Source organism: Capra hircus, chromosome 6 (genome assembly GCF_001704415.2).
Source record: "Capra hircus breed San Clemente chromosome 6, ASM170441v1, whole genome shotgun sequence".
NCBI classification, from domain to species: domain Eukaryota; kingdom Metazoa; phylum Chordata; class Mammalia; order Artiodactyla; family Bovidae; genus Capra; species Capra hircus.
In genome coordinates, this window is record NC_030813.1 from 57,752,431 (window position 1) to 57,770,315 (window position 17,885).

At 41.4% G+C, this 17,885-nt stretch overlaps 1 protein-coding gene across 1 annotated transcript in view; it reads left to right on the forward strand.

Annotated features, from left to right (window-relative positions):
• PGM2 (phosphoglucomutase 2) overlaps nucleotides 1-2,876 on the forward strand; it is a 37,903-nt gene extending 35,027 nt beyond the window's left edge. The window contains exon 14 of the mRNA XM_018049365.1: nucleotides 509-2,876. Coding sequence (XP_017904854.1) covers nucleotides 509-611 — 103 coding nt within the window. The 3' untranslated portion in view covers nucleotides 612-2,876. The remainder of the gene's footprint in view (nucleotides 1-508) is intronic.

A 17,885-nucleotide genomic window follows, 5' to 3' on the forward strand; every position in this document is an offset into this window, starting at 1 on the left:
TTGTAACAGTTCAATGGGATTTAATGACAACTGGAGTCACGAAAGTTTTCTCTGCACTGTTAGGTGTGGACCCTGCAGAACTTTTAGGGACGCTAGGGTACAGATTGTGTGTTTTGAAAATTCTTATGGGACTTCCCTGGTGGCCCAGTGGTTAAGACTCTGCACTTCCAGTGCAGGGGGCAGAGGTTCAATCCTTGGTCAGGGAACTAATATCCCACATGCCTCACATGGCCAAAAAAAAAAAAAAAGAATTCTTATGAGAAGTGCAAAGGTGTGGTTTTGTTTATAGTAGAGACCCTGGGGAAGCCTTTGGGAAAAATCATGAATATTGTCTCATGGGCTTTTTATCCACGCCACAGCTGTGTTCCCATGCTTAAGTAACTGGAGTTCTGTCTGATTTAACTCTTCACTTAAGAGTAAATATCAGTGTTGCTTGACATTGGGAGTCTTTAAAACATGCTCCAAAATAATCCACTGACCTGAAATTATTTTCCCCCTCGTTTTGCAGTGATCCCGAGCAGCTGAAGAAAGAACTGGAAGAACTAGTTAGTGCTATTGAAGAGCATTTTTTCCAGCCACAAAAGTATAACCTCCAGCCAAAAGGAGAGTAGACCATCCCAGCCTCAAGCATAATTACATTTACCTACAACTAAGCTGAACTTGATTTCTTAAGCAATGTTTTTGAGGGCCAAATAATTTAAAGTATTGCTACAAGTATTTTATTTTTTAATAGACCTGCATTCCTCCTTATTTTATGTTTGAATTTTAAGGGAAATAAAGAAAGATGGCCCAATCTAACAAACCAACATTCCTTTTAAAAGGCTGAGCCTGGACATCATCTGAATTTTAAAAATGAAGGCTTTAAAAATAACCTTCAAAAAACATGTTGTGATTAATAAGCTTTCATCAGAATAAATACCAAATATGTTTGTCCTCTAAAATTCATTTTATATGTAAGTGAAACAGCCATAAAGCCTATACAGTTACTAAATTCTGGGCTGTCATATCTAAGCTAGCCACTTTTATATATGTATATATTTGCATTTCTAGCAAGTCCTTATGAGATAAATGAATAGAGCAAATGTTGTGTTTTAGGGAAAATACAAATCACAGGAACCTGTAAAATGGAGCAAAAGATATTTTAAAAAGGTGAAGTTTTTTGATCTAAAACTTTATTTCTAATTATGCACCATTATACACTATGTAGGTGGTAGAAAAAAAACAGCTTAACCATCTTTGTGTGGTGTGTGTTCATTTCCTTTTTTAAAATCTTGAATCAAACAGTTGGTTATTTGACACTTGCAAAGTAGATTATTTAATATTTTTTTTCGCTTTAGTACATTTAAATGTAATCTTGGTCCTACAGTAGCAAGGATTATAAGCAATAACTTCATGACTGACCTTGGTTTTTTTTGTTTTTTGTTTTTTGCCTTGTTTTTATGTGATCACAATCTAAAACCAGACGTTTCCAGGTTCATTATTTGATCTGTGCCTCCTCATCGCTGATGGCCTTATAACCTTCCAAAATGACTCCCAGAAAGTACCATGACCAAGGACCAAACTGTTCTTTATATACTTTATATATTTTGTGTGATTCTTTTATTTTTAAAGCAAATGATTGCCTACTATTCTTAAATGGTTATTAGCCGTTTCAGAACAATGAAAAATTACAGTTCTGTTGTCAATCATGTTTCTAATGTGAAGGAAAGAATATCTGTATATCCTCACAATAACATAGTTTGTCCCCTACCAGCACTCTTAAATGTACAATATTCCATATGTTCTATCAGCTGCTTCATTGTAGAAGCAATATTTATTTTTGTTTGATAATGCTTTCTAGTCTTAAACTGTACTCCAGAAAAAAGAAATTTTAGATCTGAGTACATAAATGGTACTCCATCACAGAGCTTGTCTCTGGAAATGTGAAGGTAATTTAAGATCTAGTCCTGCTTAACGGAGCTCAGGGTCTAATTGGAGGGCTAATAAGTAACCATTGAGTACAGTATTTACACATTCTATGACTGAGTTATTTTGTGAGAAAGGAATTCATTCTGCCCAGAGGAGGCTTCACCTTCAGGAGCAAGTAGCAGCTGAAGATAGAGAAGGAAGTCTTCCAGGCAGAGCACAGCAAGAGCAGAAGTGTGGAGGCGCTGGGGTGTGTGTGGTTGGGGTGGGGGTGGGGGGTTAAAACAGAACCCAGATGTAAATTTCAGTACCTGCCCCAGTTCTCCCCATGAGCAACGAGTGAGTGATTCAGTTGGAACTAGAGGAGATCCTCCTCTAATTCCAAGTATCTCTTGACTTTTTCTTGGTGCTATGAGATGCAGGGTAGCAATGTGCGGTGCATAAAACTTGCAACATAAGGCCCCTGCATTCTAGTCTGGTCCACTGGGAACCAGCTCTGTGACCTTGGTCAGGTCACTTAGCCTCCCAAAGTCTCTATTTTGTTATTTTTTACTACTTTGTTATTTTTTTAGGGCAGTTCTAGGTTCATAGAAAAAATTGAGAGGAAGATACAGAGATGTCTTATACCCACCTTGCCCTGATGCATGCCAGCCTCCCCGATTCTCAACACCCCCCACCAGAGTGGTACATTTGTTACCATCAGTGAACCTAAATTAATGCATCATTATCATCTGAACTGTGGAAACAAGAAAAAGATCAGTGAAGGAGTGAGGAACAGTAGGCAGAGCACAGAGGATTTTTATGGCAGTAAAAAAATTTTTCTGTATTGATACGGTAATAGTGAATACATGTCGTTATACATACATTTGTCCTAATCCATAGAATGTACAAAACCAAAAGTGAATACTAATGTAAACTATGGACTTGGGGTGATAATTTTGTCATTTTTAAAATAAAGAGATTTTACTAAATGGTCTCTGAGGTCATTTCACGTTGCAGGTCTTTATATAAAAATCCATTAAGGGCACCATCAGCAATAATAAATCATCAGCAGTTCTCTTTGGAAGAATGCTTAACTAGCCCTCTTAAAAGACCTAACATCTGAGATGGGGGGAAACATTTTGTACCACAGAGACAGGCAGCCGGAGGTCCCTATCCCGCCTAAACTTATAGCCTGGAGCAAGGGTGGGGGTGCTGAAATCAGGTATGAGAAAGGCAGAACTGGGTGACATGCAGGTGTCGGGAAACACCTGCGTGCTCTGCAGGGGTGGAAGGCAGAAATGGGGGCTGAGCGCTGTGTAGCAGCCCCCTCTGCCTGAGCGTGCTTGGGGAAGACAGTACAATTTGATGTAGGGATGGCAGTCCGTCTTCTCTTGGTGCCTGGAAAGAACAAATCCCAAGTGTAGTCCAATAATCTGACTTGGAGGAGGAAATGCAGGCCAACTATTTGGGTTTTTTCTTCGTGATGTTTCTTAAATCAAGAGACCTTTATTCTTTTCTCCCATAAGAAACATTGTCATTACCTCTCATTAATTTGTCTCATTGATTTAATTCTGTCATCATGCTATTAAAGGAAAGTATTATTATTTCTTGACACTGGAAACATGGTTTTAAAAAGAAATACTTAAGTAATGAAGCAAATGCATGTGTGCTACTTTAAAGAGATTTTGAGAGGATGGCATCTAAATCTTATTTATAATTTCTACTTCCTCAGAGCTATTTGTGTATTCGTTATATGTTCACTGATTGAGTCATGCTTGAATTTTGCTATGAGCCAGGCACTTTTCTGGATAGTGATAATAAGCTTGCATTTGTGACCTCAAGTAGTCTAGCCGAGGAAATCCATATGGACACACATGATTGCTGCGTTGCAATAGTCAAGGGATTGAATTATGGGCAAACAGTTCTGTGATATCCCCTTTTGGCCTTGTCTTTTTCAAGAACGTCAAATTCAAACTCTTAACATTTTTGTTCAAAATAATTTGACTCTGGGAGGCTGTTTGCATGCCATTTCCCTGCATCATCCCTCTGTCCTGTTCTTGCTACCAACACACTTTGTGTTGAGTAACTCAACTATTGAAAGCAAGATGTCACACTCTAGGCAGATGGGAAGCAAGAATTAAAATAACGCTCCTTCTAGAGACTTCCCCATGTAAGCTGCCGCTGCTGCCGCTGCTAAGTCACTACAGTCTTGTCCGACTCTGTGCGACCCCATGGACTGCAGCCTACCAGACTCCTCCACCCATGGGATTTTCCAGGCAAGAGTACTGGAGTGGGTTGCCATTGCCTTCTCTGCCCCACGTAAGCACAGGGCAGTAACTACTCAGATTCACTGGAGGAGAAAGGTAGCTGTCTGGAGAGATGAGTCCCTCCAACATGAGCACATGGTGACCAGGGTGGAGAGCAGTGTTGGGGAACCTCGTTCCTCTTGGCCTGGCTTACTTGTGTGGGTCCGTGAAATTGAAATTTTCGAAACACTGACCACTTCCTATTTGTGTCCAAAGAAAGCCACTTTTGGTGTTTGCCGCGAACCTGGTCCATAACGGACTCAGGCACTCAGAGCCAAGATTTGGCTCCAGGTCAAATAATCATTGGAAACCATTTCAAAGCAGCATTGAGCAACTTCCAAAGGAAAGTTACAGCTGCAGTTTACAGAGATGATGAGACCTGATTGTGTCCTTCAAATACATTGTTCTGAACTATTTCACCTTAGCTATTTTCCTTAAATCTCTAGGTGGCAAGAATGAAATGTAGCTCCATAGCTGATAAGTGTTCCTAAAACAAAAGTAAACTTTAGGTGGAGGCTTGAGCTAACTTGAGATAACTTCTTTGCTGGTCCAGCAGGCTTCCTTATTTTTTCCTTCTGAACCCTAAGTCGGTTCATTCCCTGAGGTGGAATCATCCATTCTCTGCACTCTGAAAGTGTCTTTATGCTCAAAACTGTAGTTGTCCTAAGTGCAGGACTATAAACTTTTCTCCCAAGTTCCAATCCTATATTACCACCTGCCTCCTTGGGCTCTTCTACTCAGATGCCCTCAAATTAGATCAGTGTAGCCAACTCCAAATCTGTTTTTCCTCTTCAGTTAGTTCCTCAGATCCCCAGATTCAGTTAGTTCCTCCAGTCTAATCTGTATACAGCCACCTCAAAATACCTGCCTGGAGTCTGGTGATTTTTAACATGTGACTTGCCCCCTTTCCTTTTCAAACTTATGGAAAATCTCAAATGTGTACAAAGAATCATACAATGAGCCTCCCAATGCCCATCACCCAGCTGTAGCACATCATGGCCAGTCCCATTGCATTGAAATCTCCCTCTTGCCCTGTCTCTCTATAGGACAATTCTAGAGCAGATCCCAGACCTATCTTTGTATCTGTAGTTATTTCAGTATATATCTATAAAAGATAAGGACACAGTGACTCACACGTACACACACACACACATACCACCATATTACTTTTGTGACACTTTAAAATGTTTACAACTCCTTAATATCATCAATTACATAGTCAATGTGCAAACCAGTCATTTGTCTCATATGTACTATTTAGTCTTTGCTTGGAAAAAAAGTATGTTATTTGCTCAGTTGTGTCTGACTCCTTGCAACCCCATGGACTATAGTAGCCCACCAGTCTCCACTGTCCATGAGATTCTCCAGGCAAGAATACTGGAGAGGGTAGCCATTCCCTTCTCCAGGGGATCTTCCTGACCCAGGGGTTGAACCCATATCTCCAGCATCTCCTGCATTGCAGGCAGATTCTTTACCATCTGAGCCACCAGGAAAGCCTCTCTTTGTTGGAATCAGCGTTCGAATAGTATCCACTTATTGCATTTGGTTAAGGTCTCTTAAAATATCTTTTCATTTATAAATTCTTCATCCTTTTTTTTTTCTTTTTAAATCTATTCCAAACTGAATGATTTGTCCCATAGGGTTTCCCACATTGTGAATTCTGCTAACTACCTCCTCATTGTGTGTTTAACGTGTTTCTTTGTGCTCTACAGGTCATGTAAGGTGGTATGGAAGATGGAGAAGCTTGATCTGATTCAGGTTTGATTTTTGTGGAACTTGGGGGCAAGGGTAACTGAGGTGAATGTAAAGCTTATGCTGCCTGCTGTGCTGTAAGCAATACAGTCCTTTGCCTCTGACTCACCAGCCTCACATATCTTCTACTTGTATCCATGAACCAGTGACAAGCTAACTCATTAGCTTGCAAACAGATAAATTTCTCAGACTCTTCACAGTTCATAACAATAAGAAGAGGGAAGTTGTACTACCAAATATTAAGATTTATTATAAAGATACAGTAATACATTTGGCAGAGAGATGAACAGATAAACTAACGGAAGGAAATAGCAAATAATCACATGTATGTAGAAGAAACTGGTATGTGACCAACATGGCATCGTAAGTCTATCTGTAAGGGGAAGCCATTGAGTTAAAAACTCTGAAACAATTAACTATCCAGATGGAAAAACTAAAATTAGATCCCTACCTCAAACCATATCCAAAGCCATATGGAAAATTAACTTGTAGTTGGGTTCAAGATCTAAATGTGAACACTTAAAAATTCTGAGAAGAAATTCATAACATTGTAAATCAACTATACTTCAATTAGATAAATATTTTTTAAAACTACCTGTTGCAGGCTAAAAAAAATTCAGAAGAAATTAATTGTAGGAGATTGCCTCTATGATATCATGGTAGAGAAGGATTTCTTAAAGGAGGAATTAAAAACACAAACCATAAAGCAAGAGTCAACCACATTTGTATAATAAAAGCCATTATAAATAGAATTAAAAGACAACCCACAGTTTGGGAGAAGATATTTGTAACTCTTCTAAAAAAATTGGTGGTGAGGTTTTATGTTACTTTTATTAACTTTGAATCCCACACAACTTGGGAGCATAAATCCATTTTATACACTCATGTGACACAGATTTTGAATTTTGATCAAGAACCCACTCTCCTCACCTGTGATCCCCAGCCCATCTCCCATCTCCACCCAGTGCATCAAGCAAACTACACGTTTCTCTGATTCTGGATCAGAGAGTACATTTTTTTCTGGTTTCCTTTTCACAGAGGCACAGTCCTTTACAGATGTCTTGGGCACTGGGATTAAGATAGGACACCACGAATAAGAACAAGAAACTAGAAAAAAGGACCCAATAAAACTATTAGAGGAAAAAAATAAAAAACAAAACAACCAGGTTACTTCCAACTCCCTGCCTCCCACCAGTCCAGGGCCACATTTCCAAGCACCCGTGCGTGGTGTGTGTGTGTGATATGTTATACCTCAGCCCTCGAGACCCACACCAGGTCTCATACCTCCCTCAGGCCATAGGTCCCCAGTGGTTGCTTTCTGGTTTTCTCAGTCTATGAAGGACAATTTTTTTTAACATGTAGGAAATATATTTTATTTAGAATTCAACTATACATTTAAAAACAAAATGCTTTTTATCTAGCACTAATGTCTATTTGACAATGCCAAAGCCTTTGACTGTGTGGATCACAATAAACTGTGGAGAAAGAGATGGGAATACCAGACCACCTGACCTGCCTCTTGAGAAACCTATATGCAGGTCAGGAAGCAACAGTTAGAACTGGACATGGAACAACAGACTGGTTCCAAATAGGAAAAGGAGTACGTCAAGGCTGTATAGTGTCACCCTGCTTATTTAACTTATATGCAGAGTACATCATGAGAAACGCTGGGCTGGAAGAAACACAAGCTGAAATCAAGATTGCCGGGAGAAATATTAATCACCTCAGATATGCAGATGACACCACCCTTATGGCAGAAAGTGAAGAGGATCTAAAAAGCCTCTTGATGAAAGTGAAAGAGGAGAGTGAAAAAGTTGGCTTAAAGCTCAACATTCAGAAAACAAAGATCATGGCATCTACTCCCATCACTTCATGGGAAATAGATGGGGAAACAGTGGAAACAGTGTCAGACTTTATTTTTTGGGGCTCCAAAATCACTGCAGATGGTGACTGCAGCCATGAAATTAAAAGACACTTACTCCTTGGAAGGAAAGTTACCACCAACCTAGATAGCATATTCAAAAGCAGAGACATTACTTTGCCAACAAAGATCCGTCTAGTCAAGGCTATGGTTTTTCCAATAGTCATGTATAGATGTGAGAGTTGGACTGTGAAGAAAGCTGAGCGCCGAAGAATTGATGCTTTTGAACTGTGGTGTTGGAGAAGCCTCTTGAGAGTCCCTTGAACTGCAAGGAGATTCAACCAGTCCATTCTAAAGGAGATCAGTCCTGGGTGTTCTTTGGAAGGAAACTCCAATACTTTGGCCACCTCATGAGTTGACTCATTGGAAAAGACTTTGATGCTGGGAGGGATTGGGGGCAGGGGGGAAGGGGACGACAGAGGATGAGATGGCTGGATGGCATCACTGACTCGATGGACGTGAGTCTGAGTGAACTCCTGGAGTTGGTGATGGACAGGGAGGCCTGGCGTGCTGTAATTTATGGGGTCTCAAAGAGTCAGACACGACTGAGCAACTGAACTGAACTGAATGTCTGTTTGAGTTGCGAGCCTCCTGCACACTTGCTCGCGCCACATGATGCCAGAACTGGCCCAGCCCTGGCTGGGCTTTCCTGTGCACCCCACTACCACCCAGCAAAATCTCATTAAGAGGGAACAGGGCCCAATGGAATTTTGAAAGACTTTTAAGTTGTAAAATTTTAACTTGAAAAATGTTACTGGCTTTGAAGACACTTTCCAGTCCTTGCTTGAAAAACTTTGACCATTTAAAAGGGAAAAATGTTTCCGACTTTGTCTTTATAGCAATCATTTACACTGCTTCTGAAGCAAATAAATGCTGAATTCCTGCAGTCTGAATTTCCAAAAAGATTGTGGTTACTTGAAATAGCCTATTAGGTTAGTATCCTGTTCTCCCTACAGAGAGATGAAAGAGAAAAGAAAACTGATAAGTCCAGACAGGAAGATAAAGCAGAGAAATTGGACACTGAAATATAACAATATGGCAGCTCTGCTACACACCAGATTCTAAGTACTTTACTTTTGAGCTATGTGCTGTGCTCAGTTGCATGACTCTTTGCGACCCCAGGGACTATAACCTGCCTGGCTTCTCTGTCCATGGAATTTTCCAGGTAAGAGCACTGGAATGGGTTGCCATTTCCTACTCCAGGGGATCTTCCCAACCCGGGGATCAAACCCTTGTGTTTCCCACACTGCACCAACTGGAAAGCCCTTTACTAACTCGAATTCTGTTGACAACATTGTAAGGTAAGTACAGTTATTTTTATTTTCACCTCATAGGTGGAAACACTGAGAACCAAAATAAGTCAGTTAAGTAATTTGTCTAAGTTTACAAAGCTAGGTGGTGATCCATGGCTGCCTGAGGCTGATCACTGTGACAAGAATGGGGTCTTTCTTCAGAAGAACATTCAAACCTAAAGAAACTTCTGTGGTTATGGAATGTTAAAGGGTAATTTAACACATATTTGTGGAGTCTTGTCGATGACACTAAGAAAATACAACTCGAAAGAATCTCTCTGGATACTAAGAATAGTTGTTATCTTAATGCACGGTGTATTAATCTTGGAGAACTCGTGCAATATGGAAAATTGCCAGGAAATATAAATTTGGAAAGTACATTACCCCCTGCATTAGTTAGCTTTTGCTTCATATGAAACCACCTCAAAAATGAGTGACTTAAGGCAAGAGCCGTCGGATTAGCCTATCTGGCCTCTTTCTTCTGTCTCTCCCTGCCCTTTGGGGAGACACTTTGGGAACCAACATTGCTGAATCAATGCCCTTCAGTTCCCTTGTCTTCTCATCTCTATTAAAATTGTGTTCTCAAAGATGAGGGCCTTCTAACTTCCCCATTTCCCCACGTTCTCTTTGACTTCCCAAGAGCTCTTAACCTGAGATCAAAGTTTCTCCAGTGATTCTGTGCGTAGAATGCAGAGAGTCAGTGAACTTGGACAGAAAACAAGAAACATTTTTAAAATTATTTCTAGAAGCTCTGACCAAGATTTAGGTTTTCTTCTAATTATAAATGAAGGCAACAAACCACAACAGTGTCATCAGGCCCTGCGACTTTGTCATCAATAGAAATCCCCTATGTTTTACATTTCAGCTGCCACAGGTGTCTCAGACTATCATTCATACTCATTACTACAAAACCATGGTAGTTATTAGACCCTATTCGACCCATGGTCAGATTTTGTTATTCAGTATGCTAATAATGAAGCACATATAAACCCCTTACCCAATATATGGTTTGCAAATGTTTCCCTTTTCCTTAGGGGGGATTTTGTGTTGATTGTTTCCTTTGAGGGAATTTTTAGTCTAACATAGTAATTCTCACATTTTTTAATGATTGGGAAAAAATGTTTTAAGAAGAATAGTTCCTGAAATGTAAAAATTCATGCAATTCCAACGGCAGTGCCCTTACTCACTAGAACACAACTATATTCAGTTGCTTACATGTTGTTATGGCTACTTTTGCACTACAATGACAAAGCTGAAAGTTGGGACAGAGAAGGAATAACCTGCAAAGGCTAAATTATTTACTAAATGGGCTTTCAAGAAAGTTTGTTGACCATGAATTAGAAGAGCATAAGGGTCCTGACGCAGGGAGAGATTGGGGGCAGGAGGAGAAGGGGACGACAGAGGATGAGATGGCTAGATGGCATCACTGACTCGATGGACGTGAGTCTGAGTGAACTCCAGGAGTTGGTGATGGATAGGGAGGCCTGGCGTGCTGCAATTCATGGGGTCTCAAAGAGTCGGACACGACTGAGCGACTGAACTGATCTGAACTGAAGGGTCCTGAAGACCGGGATGACATCTCATATTTGCTTGTATCACTTCAGTGCCTAGTCCAAGTCCAGAGAAAGAATCACTAATGAACAAATCTCTCTGCTGGTTGATTCTTCTAAGCCTTTTGGGGTACATACCTGCCAATCTTGGCATCTTGGTAAATTCTCCCTCTTAGTTTTTTCTCTAAGCTTCAATTTTAAGGACTTAAGTTCCTTTCCTTTGAATAACAGGAAAACTTCATCTTACATTTTATATTTAGCAACAGGAAAACGAGAAGAGGGCTGAATGTCTCTAGTTCAGCTCTACTGTTAAAGGAAATTACTAAGTAATGAAGCAAGCTCCCACTATAATGTTGTTGCACAATAGGAATTACTAGGCGAGAGAAAAAAGTGATCAAAAGGAGACTACCCTGCATCACATTTCTTCAGTATGCACTGATAAGGGGAAACCTTGACTCAGTTCAGTGGACATTCCCCCAAGCTAAAGGGAAGGGGTCAGAAGAACCCAGCAGAAGCTCAGTCCTCCCAGAGAACATCTTTCATCAAGCAAGGTTATTCTGAAAGCCAGGGAAATAACCAGGCTCTCCTTATATCTTCTTAAACCACACAACTCTTGTACACTACTGCCCTCAAAAACAGTCATTTAAAAGCCAGTAAAATTATAAGGGGTTTTCCCCAGTGGCTCAGTGGTAAAGAATCCACCTGCAATCCTGATCCCCTGGAGAAGGAAACGGCAGCCCACTCCAGTATTCCTGTCTGGGAAATCTCATGGACAGAGGAGCTTGATAGGCTACTTTGCCAGGGTGGCAAAGAGTCAGATGTGACTTAGTGACTGAACAATGACAACAATATGGTACAAAGTAAGAAAATTAGACTTGGAGGTAGAACATCTAGGTTAAAATTCCAATTTTCCTCCCACAGCTTTCTGCCTTCAGTTCAGTTCAGTCGCTCAGTCGTGTCCGACTCTTTGAGACCCCATGAATTGCAGCACGCCAGGCCTCCCTGTCCATCACCAACTCCTGGAGTTCACTCAGACTCACGTCCATCGAGTCAGTGATGCCATCTAGCCATCTCATCCTCTGTCATCCCCTTCTCCTCCTGCCCGCAATCCCTACCAGCATCAAAGTCTTTTCCAATGAGTCAACTCTTTGCATGAGGTGGCCAAAGTACTGGAGTTTCAGCTTTAGCATCATTCCTTCCAAAGAAATCCCAGGGCTGATCTCCTTCAGAATGGACTGGTTGGATCTCCTTGCAGTCCAAGGGACTCTCAAGAGTCTTCTCCAACACCACACTTCAAAACCATCAATTCTTCGGCGCTCAGCTTTCTTCACAGTCCAACTCTCACATCCATACGTGACTACTGGAAAAACCATAGCCTTGACTAGATGGAACTTAGTCGGCAAAGTAATGTCTCTGCTCTTGAATATGCTGTCTAGGTTGATCATAACTTTTCTTCCAAGGAGTAAGCGTCTTTTAATTTCATGGCTGCAGTCACCATCTGCAGTGATTTGGGAGCCCAAAAAAATAAAGTCTGACACTGTTTCCACTGTTTCCCCATCTATTTCCCATGAAGTGATGGGGCCGGATGCCATGATCTTTGTTTTCTGAATGTTGAGCTTTAAGCCAACTTTTTCACTCTCCACTTTCACTTTCATTAAGAGGCTTTTTAGATCCTCTTCACTTTCTGCCATAAGGGTGGTGTCATCTGCATATCTGAGGTGATTGATATTTCTCCCGGCAATCTTGATTCTAGCTTGTGTTTCTTCCAGTCCAGCGTTTCTCATGATGTACTCTGCATATAAGTTAAATAAGCAGGGTGACACTATACAGCCTTGACGTACTCCTTTTCCTATTTGGAACCAGTCTGTTGTTCCATGTCTAGTTCTAACTGTTGCTTCCTGACCTGCATACAGATTTCTCAAGGAAAATTCAAATGTTCTAAGTCTAAATCTCTTCATGTATTATGTATAATGAGGGAAAGGGAGGAAATAACACTTACCTTTGAGGGCTACTGAGAAGATTAATAAGATGTCAATTACAAAGCACTATGCACTTGCAAATAACATGCCAGGTGATGATGAGGGAAAGCATTTGGCGCAGTATGGAGCTGTAGGCTGAGCCAAGCAGGTTGATATGTCCTTTGCCTGGTCTTTCATTCACTCATATATTCATTCATGCCTGCTAGATTCCAGAAATGCCTGGAGGGGGCTTAAATGCATGTAAGACAAGAGAAAACTTAACAGTAAGTAAATAAGAAAATGGGACTAAAGGAAGAGAGAGTAGGTGAAGCTGAATGAAACCAGGAGTAAGGTAGAAAACCAGTGCTTCTAAGACTTTGGATTTTCTGAACCAGGAAAATTCTCCCACAGACTGGGAACTGACAAAGCATGCTGTCATTTTCTTTTACCAGGTAAAGACATCAAAAAACAAATCTAAAACAAGCAAACAAAAGCTCCTACCATTGATGCTCACCATCACTTCATTAAAGAAAGACTTTCGTTTGTTAATACCTACAAAGTGGGAAGAATGTGACCTCAGAACAGCCCAGTTGAGTCTTCTGAAATTATACACTGTTATTCATATTTTGTCGTGGATGGATGAAAGTTGGCACAAGCTGGCAAGGGCTTAGAATGGGTACTTGTGAAATGGCAACCCACTTCAATATTCTTGCCTGGAGAATCCCATGGACGGAGGGGCCTGGTGGGCTACAGTCCACGGGGTCGCAAAGCGTCGGACACGACTGAGCGACTTCACTTTCATTTCACAAAGTGGGAAGAATGTGACCTCAGAACAGCCCAGTTGAGTCTTCTGAAATTATACACTGTTATTCATATTTTGTCGTGGATGGATGAAAGTTGGCACAAGCTGGCAAGGGCTTAGAATGGGTACTTGTGACTTAATACAAAATAACCTGGATACCTGCCAAGCAATGAACCCCTTGAGCCCATCTGTCAGGCCAGGAATGAAGGTAAAACTAGTCACTCAAAGAAAGAACAGTTATTCCCGACAGAGTCTTGAGAGAAAATACTTCCTGGATTCTCCTTGAAAGGGCATCACGTGAGGTACTGAATAATATCTCAGGGACTTGCCTAGTGATCCATTCCCAATGCAGGGGGCCCAGGTTTGAACCCTGGGTGGGGGAGTTAACCCTGCATACCGCAACTAAGACCTGGTGCAGCCAAATAAATAAAAATAAATACTTACTTTTTAAAAAACCAATATCTCAGACTGAAAAAGGCATTTTTATAAAATGTATCCCCCTACTATGGGCAAATGGGGTCATGCCAAAATACAATTTGATAAAATAAATTTTTCTGGATATACTACTCTTCATTTGGGTTGATCTGAGATAGGAACTGATTTTAGGGGATACAGATTTTAGAGGGCCAAAGGACTGTGTATCTTTCAGAAAGTTTTCCAAAATGATCTTCTTAACTCAATTTTTGACAAACACTGAATATGAATGAGTTCTCAATTGTTCCAAGGCGCTGCAATCCTTGTGCCACATATCTGGAAATCCGATCCTGTGTTGATGATTAAACAAGGAGTCACATGCTTTAACCATCAGCTCACTTTGGGGGAGGAAGGACATACCTCTTAGGACAGCTGACACTTGATGAGGGCACAAGGGATAAACAGAGGGAAACTTACAAAGTTTCTAACCTGAGGAAGTGTTACACAGCTATGCAAGAGCTCACAAATGTCGTGTGTTACAAGCTATTTTCATCCATTCTGCACATATTTATTGAATTCCCACTATGTGCTGAGCTCTGCTCTATGCACTGGAGATACAGCTATGAACAAAACAGAAAAGATTTTCTGCCCACATAGTGGGGGAGCCAGGTGGAAACAGTTGACAAGAAAGACAAGTGACTAACACAGTATATTAGAGAGTCATAAATGCTCTGAAGAAATATAAAATAGGATAAGAAGTGTGTGTGTTTCTATTTTCAGAATGTTGGTCAGAGAAGGCCTCATGGAGAAGGCGGTATTTAGTTTTTAAGAAAACTTAAAAAACTATTTATTTACTTTATTTGGCTGCATCGGGTCTTCACTGCAGCACATGGGATCTTTTTATGTTGTTTCGGTGAACAGTTGCCTCTGGGCTCATGGGATCTTAGTTCCACAACTAGGGACCGAACCCACATCCCCTGCATTGGAAGGTGGATTCTTAACTACTGGACCATGAAGGAAGTCCCAAGTAGGTAGTATTTAAGCAAAGGTGAAAGAAGGTGCAGTAAGTAGGGGGGCAATGTGAACATTTAAGGGAAAAGCATGACCAGCAGAGGGAATAGTGAGTGCAGAGGCTTGGTGGCACGACTGTCCCTGACAGCTTTGAGCAGCAGCAAGGCCAATATGGCTTGAACAGAGTGAATCAAGACTGGTAGACCATAAAATCAGAGGTAGTGGTGTAGGGTCGGAGAGAGGGGAGGATTCCATAAGGCTCCCTAAACCATTATAAAGACTTTGGCTTTTACTCTGGGAGTTCTGGGAAGCTGCGGGAGGATTCTAAGTAGAGCAGTAACATGGCTCAACTAATATTTTATCAGATTCACTTGGCTGCTATACTGAGAATAGACTGTAGGGTGGCAAAGGCAGCAGCAAGGAGACCAGTTAGCTGGCTGCTGCATTTTCTAGGTGAGATTACACATCAAGTACCAGCAAGGTCAGAATGGTATTTGGGATCAAATGAAGTGGAGCGGGGGTGGGGGGGGAGGCGAGGGGGGCGGGTCTCACGGTGCTGGAAGTTCAGTTATCTCATCAGTCTGGGTAACATCCCTGAGATCCATAACACTGACATTTACAAAGAGATTCACAGAGACTTAGACAAATGTAGATACAACGAAAGGTGACATGCTATTGAACACTTGCGCAGCTTTGTGCTTGATGGCCCAGGGCAGGTGGGAAGAGGGAAGCCCCAGGAAACACTGGATATAGTCAGAGAGATTTGTGGGGTGGGGCAGCTGCTTGTGAAGAGCAATGATTTAACAAGTAGGAGCAGAAGCTGAAAAGGGAAGTGGAACCAGTGCCCAGAGTTCTAGCTGCTTTGTCTATAAAAGGAGACAAGGCTCTCCCGGCAGCCACGCTGGGGCTCTAGCACGTAGCACATGGGTTTATGCTGTCTTGTCCACTGCAAGCACGAGTTCTCGAGAATAGTAACATTTTTGTTTATTTTAATAGGTGAAATTTCAAAATCTACTTTGGTTATCTGTTCGTTTCATTTACTTTTTTACTCCACTATGTTTTACTCATTCTCATGCCTTTGAGAAAGCAATTTCAAGGCCCTTATAGGCAAGCCAATGTAAGGTACTCTTTGATCTTGACTTCAATCCATTGCTGTGTTTGTGAAGACTGTTTCTTACAATTAATAAAGATACTTGGGCATGACTTATGTCCTGTTTAGATGCTAACAGTCATGTATCAGGTTGGCAGGATTGGCCAGCATTGTTGCTGTGATGCCACCTCCTCCCAGCTCCAGGCAGATCCTGCTTCACCATGGAGGAGCTGTTCCGGCTGAGCTCAGACTCGCCTCAGAAACCTTCTCCACCAAGGGTTCTGGGGAGCCACCACTGACCAGTGGGAGCAAGCATCCCCAGTGGACCACCTTACTATCCCAGGTCCTGTCCAATATAATCTTAACTTCTTGCCTTTATACCAATTTTGGAAATAGACTCACTAGTTAAAAACTCTTATCTTATTATGTATATTTAAAAGTTAGGTGAAAATATATCATAGCAATAATGAGTTTGGATTTCCAACTAATATAAACATTTAAACGAGTAACTAATAGATGTAATAATAAGGAGTATTACAATTCTCTTTTCTACATTAATCCAAGGCTTTTCATTCTAGATTTATACATGGTTACTTTAACTTTTTTTTTTAATTATTCAAAACATTTTTTTGGCCACACTATATAGCATGTGTGGCTTCCCTGGTAGCTCAGCTGGTAAAGAATCCGCCTCCAATGCAGGAGACCCCGTTTCAATTCCTGGGTTGGGAAGATCCACTGGAGAAGGGAACAGCTACCCACTCAAGTATTCTGGCCGGGAGAATTCATGGACTGTATAGCCCATGGGGTCGCAAATAGTCGGACACAACTGAGTGACTTTTACATACAGAGTGTGGGATCTTGGTTCCCCAGATCAAGGATCAAATCCATGTTCCCTGCATTGGAAGCATGGAATCTTAACCACTGGACTGTCAGGCAAGCCCCATAGTTCCCTTAACTTCTTAAAAGTAAAGTGGCCTTTGTTTTCTTTTGGCCTCTGGGCCTCACACTTGATTTAATGGTGCGTGGGTCACAATTTTCTAGAGCTCTGAAGCTATCTTAAAGCTGATATCAATGTTCTGCTCTTTGGCAATGAACAACTAAATACTGTGCAAAGGACTAAATTAGGAAAGAATCTATAGAAGAAGTCCCTCCAAGATGATCCATAGCAGGATTTCAGGTGGAGAATCAGGGGTTTGAAGCAGAGTCCCGACAGTGTTTAGTCCGTTCCCTACTTAGTTTTGTTATTGGTGACGCCAAGAACTACCAACCTGGGCCCCAGAGAGCTCTCTGTTGTCATCACCTAGGCCCCGTGGCCTTGGCCTCTCCCTTGACAGTGTACCAGTCCTGCTGGGAGTCTCATATCTGTGCAACAAGGGGAGAGAGCCGCTTCCCTGCTAGAGTGATGGCATTGGCAGATGAGAACTGAATGGTCCCTCCTACCTTTCTGCCATACATGTGGATGCACCCTCCCTGTTCAACAGTCTTTATCCTGCCATCCCAAGAACACCGTTAATCTCAAAGTCCCCTTTTGTATTTCTTCCATAGCTGCTAGAAATGAGTGCCAATGAGATTGATGACAGGCTCTCCTCTACTTTCTGAGATAGTGCTTTATAGCAAAAAAATATTGAAAATCTTTACCACATATCATAAAAGCAGTTCTGTCTCCAGGAAGCTAAAGATATAAAATCTCTCATGATGACCCCCAGGGCAGTAACTGACCCCAGGAACTGGAAAAGTAATACAGAAATCTGCTTCTCACGAGGTTATGATCCTTCCCTAACTCAGGTTATAGGGTCAGGGAAATGGTTATTTGCCACTAAGTTGTTAATCTCTGAGCTACAACTTGCTAAACCTAATTAGCAAGGAGGAAAGGAATAGTATGAGAGACAAGGGGCCTAGGCC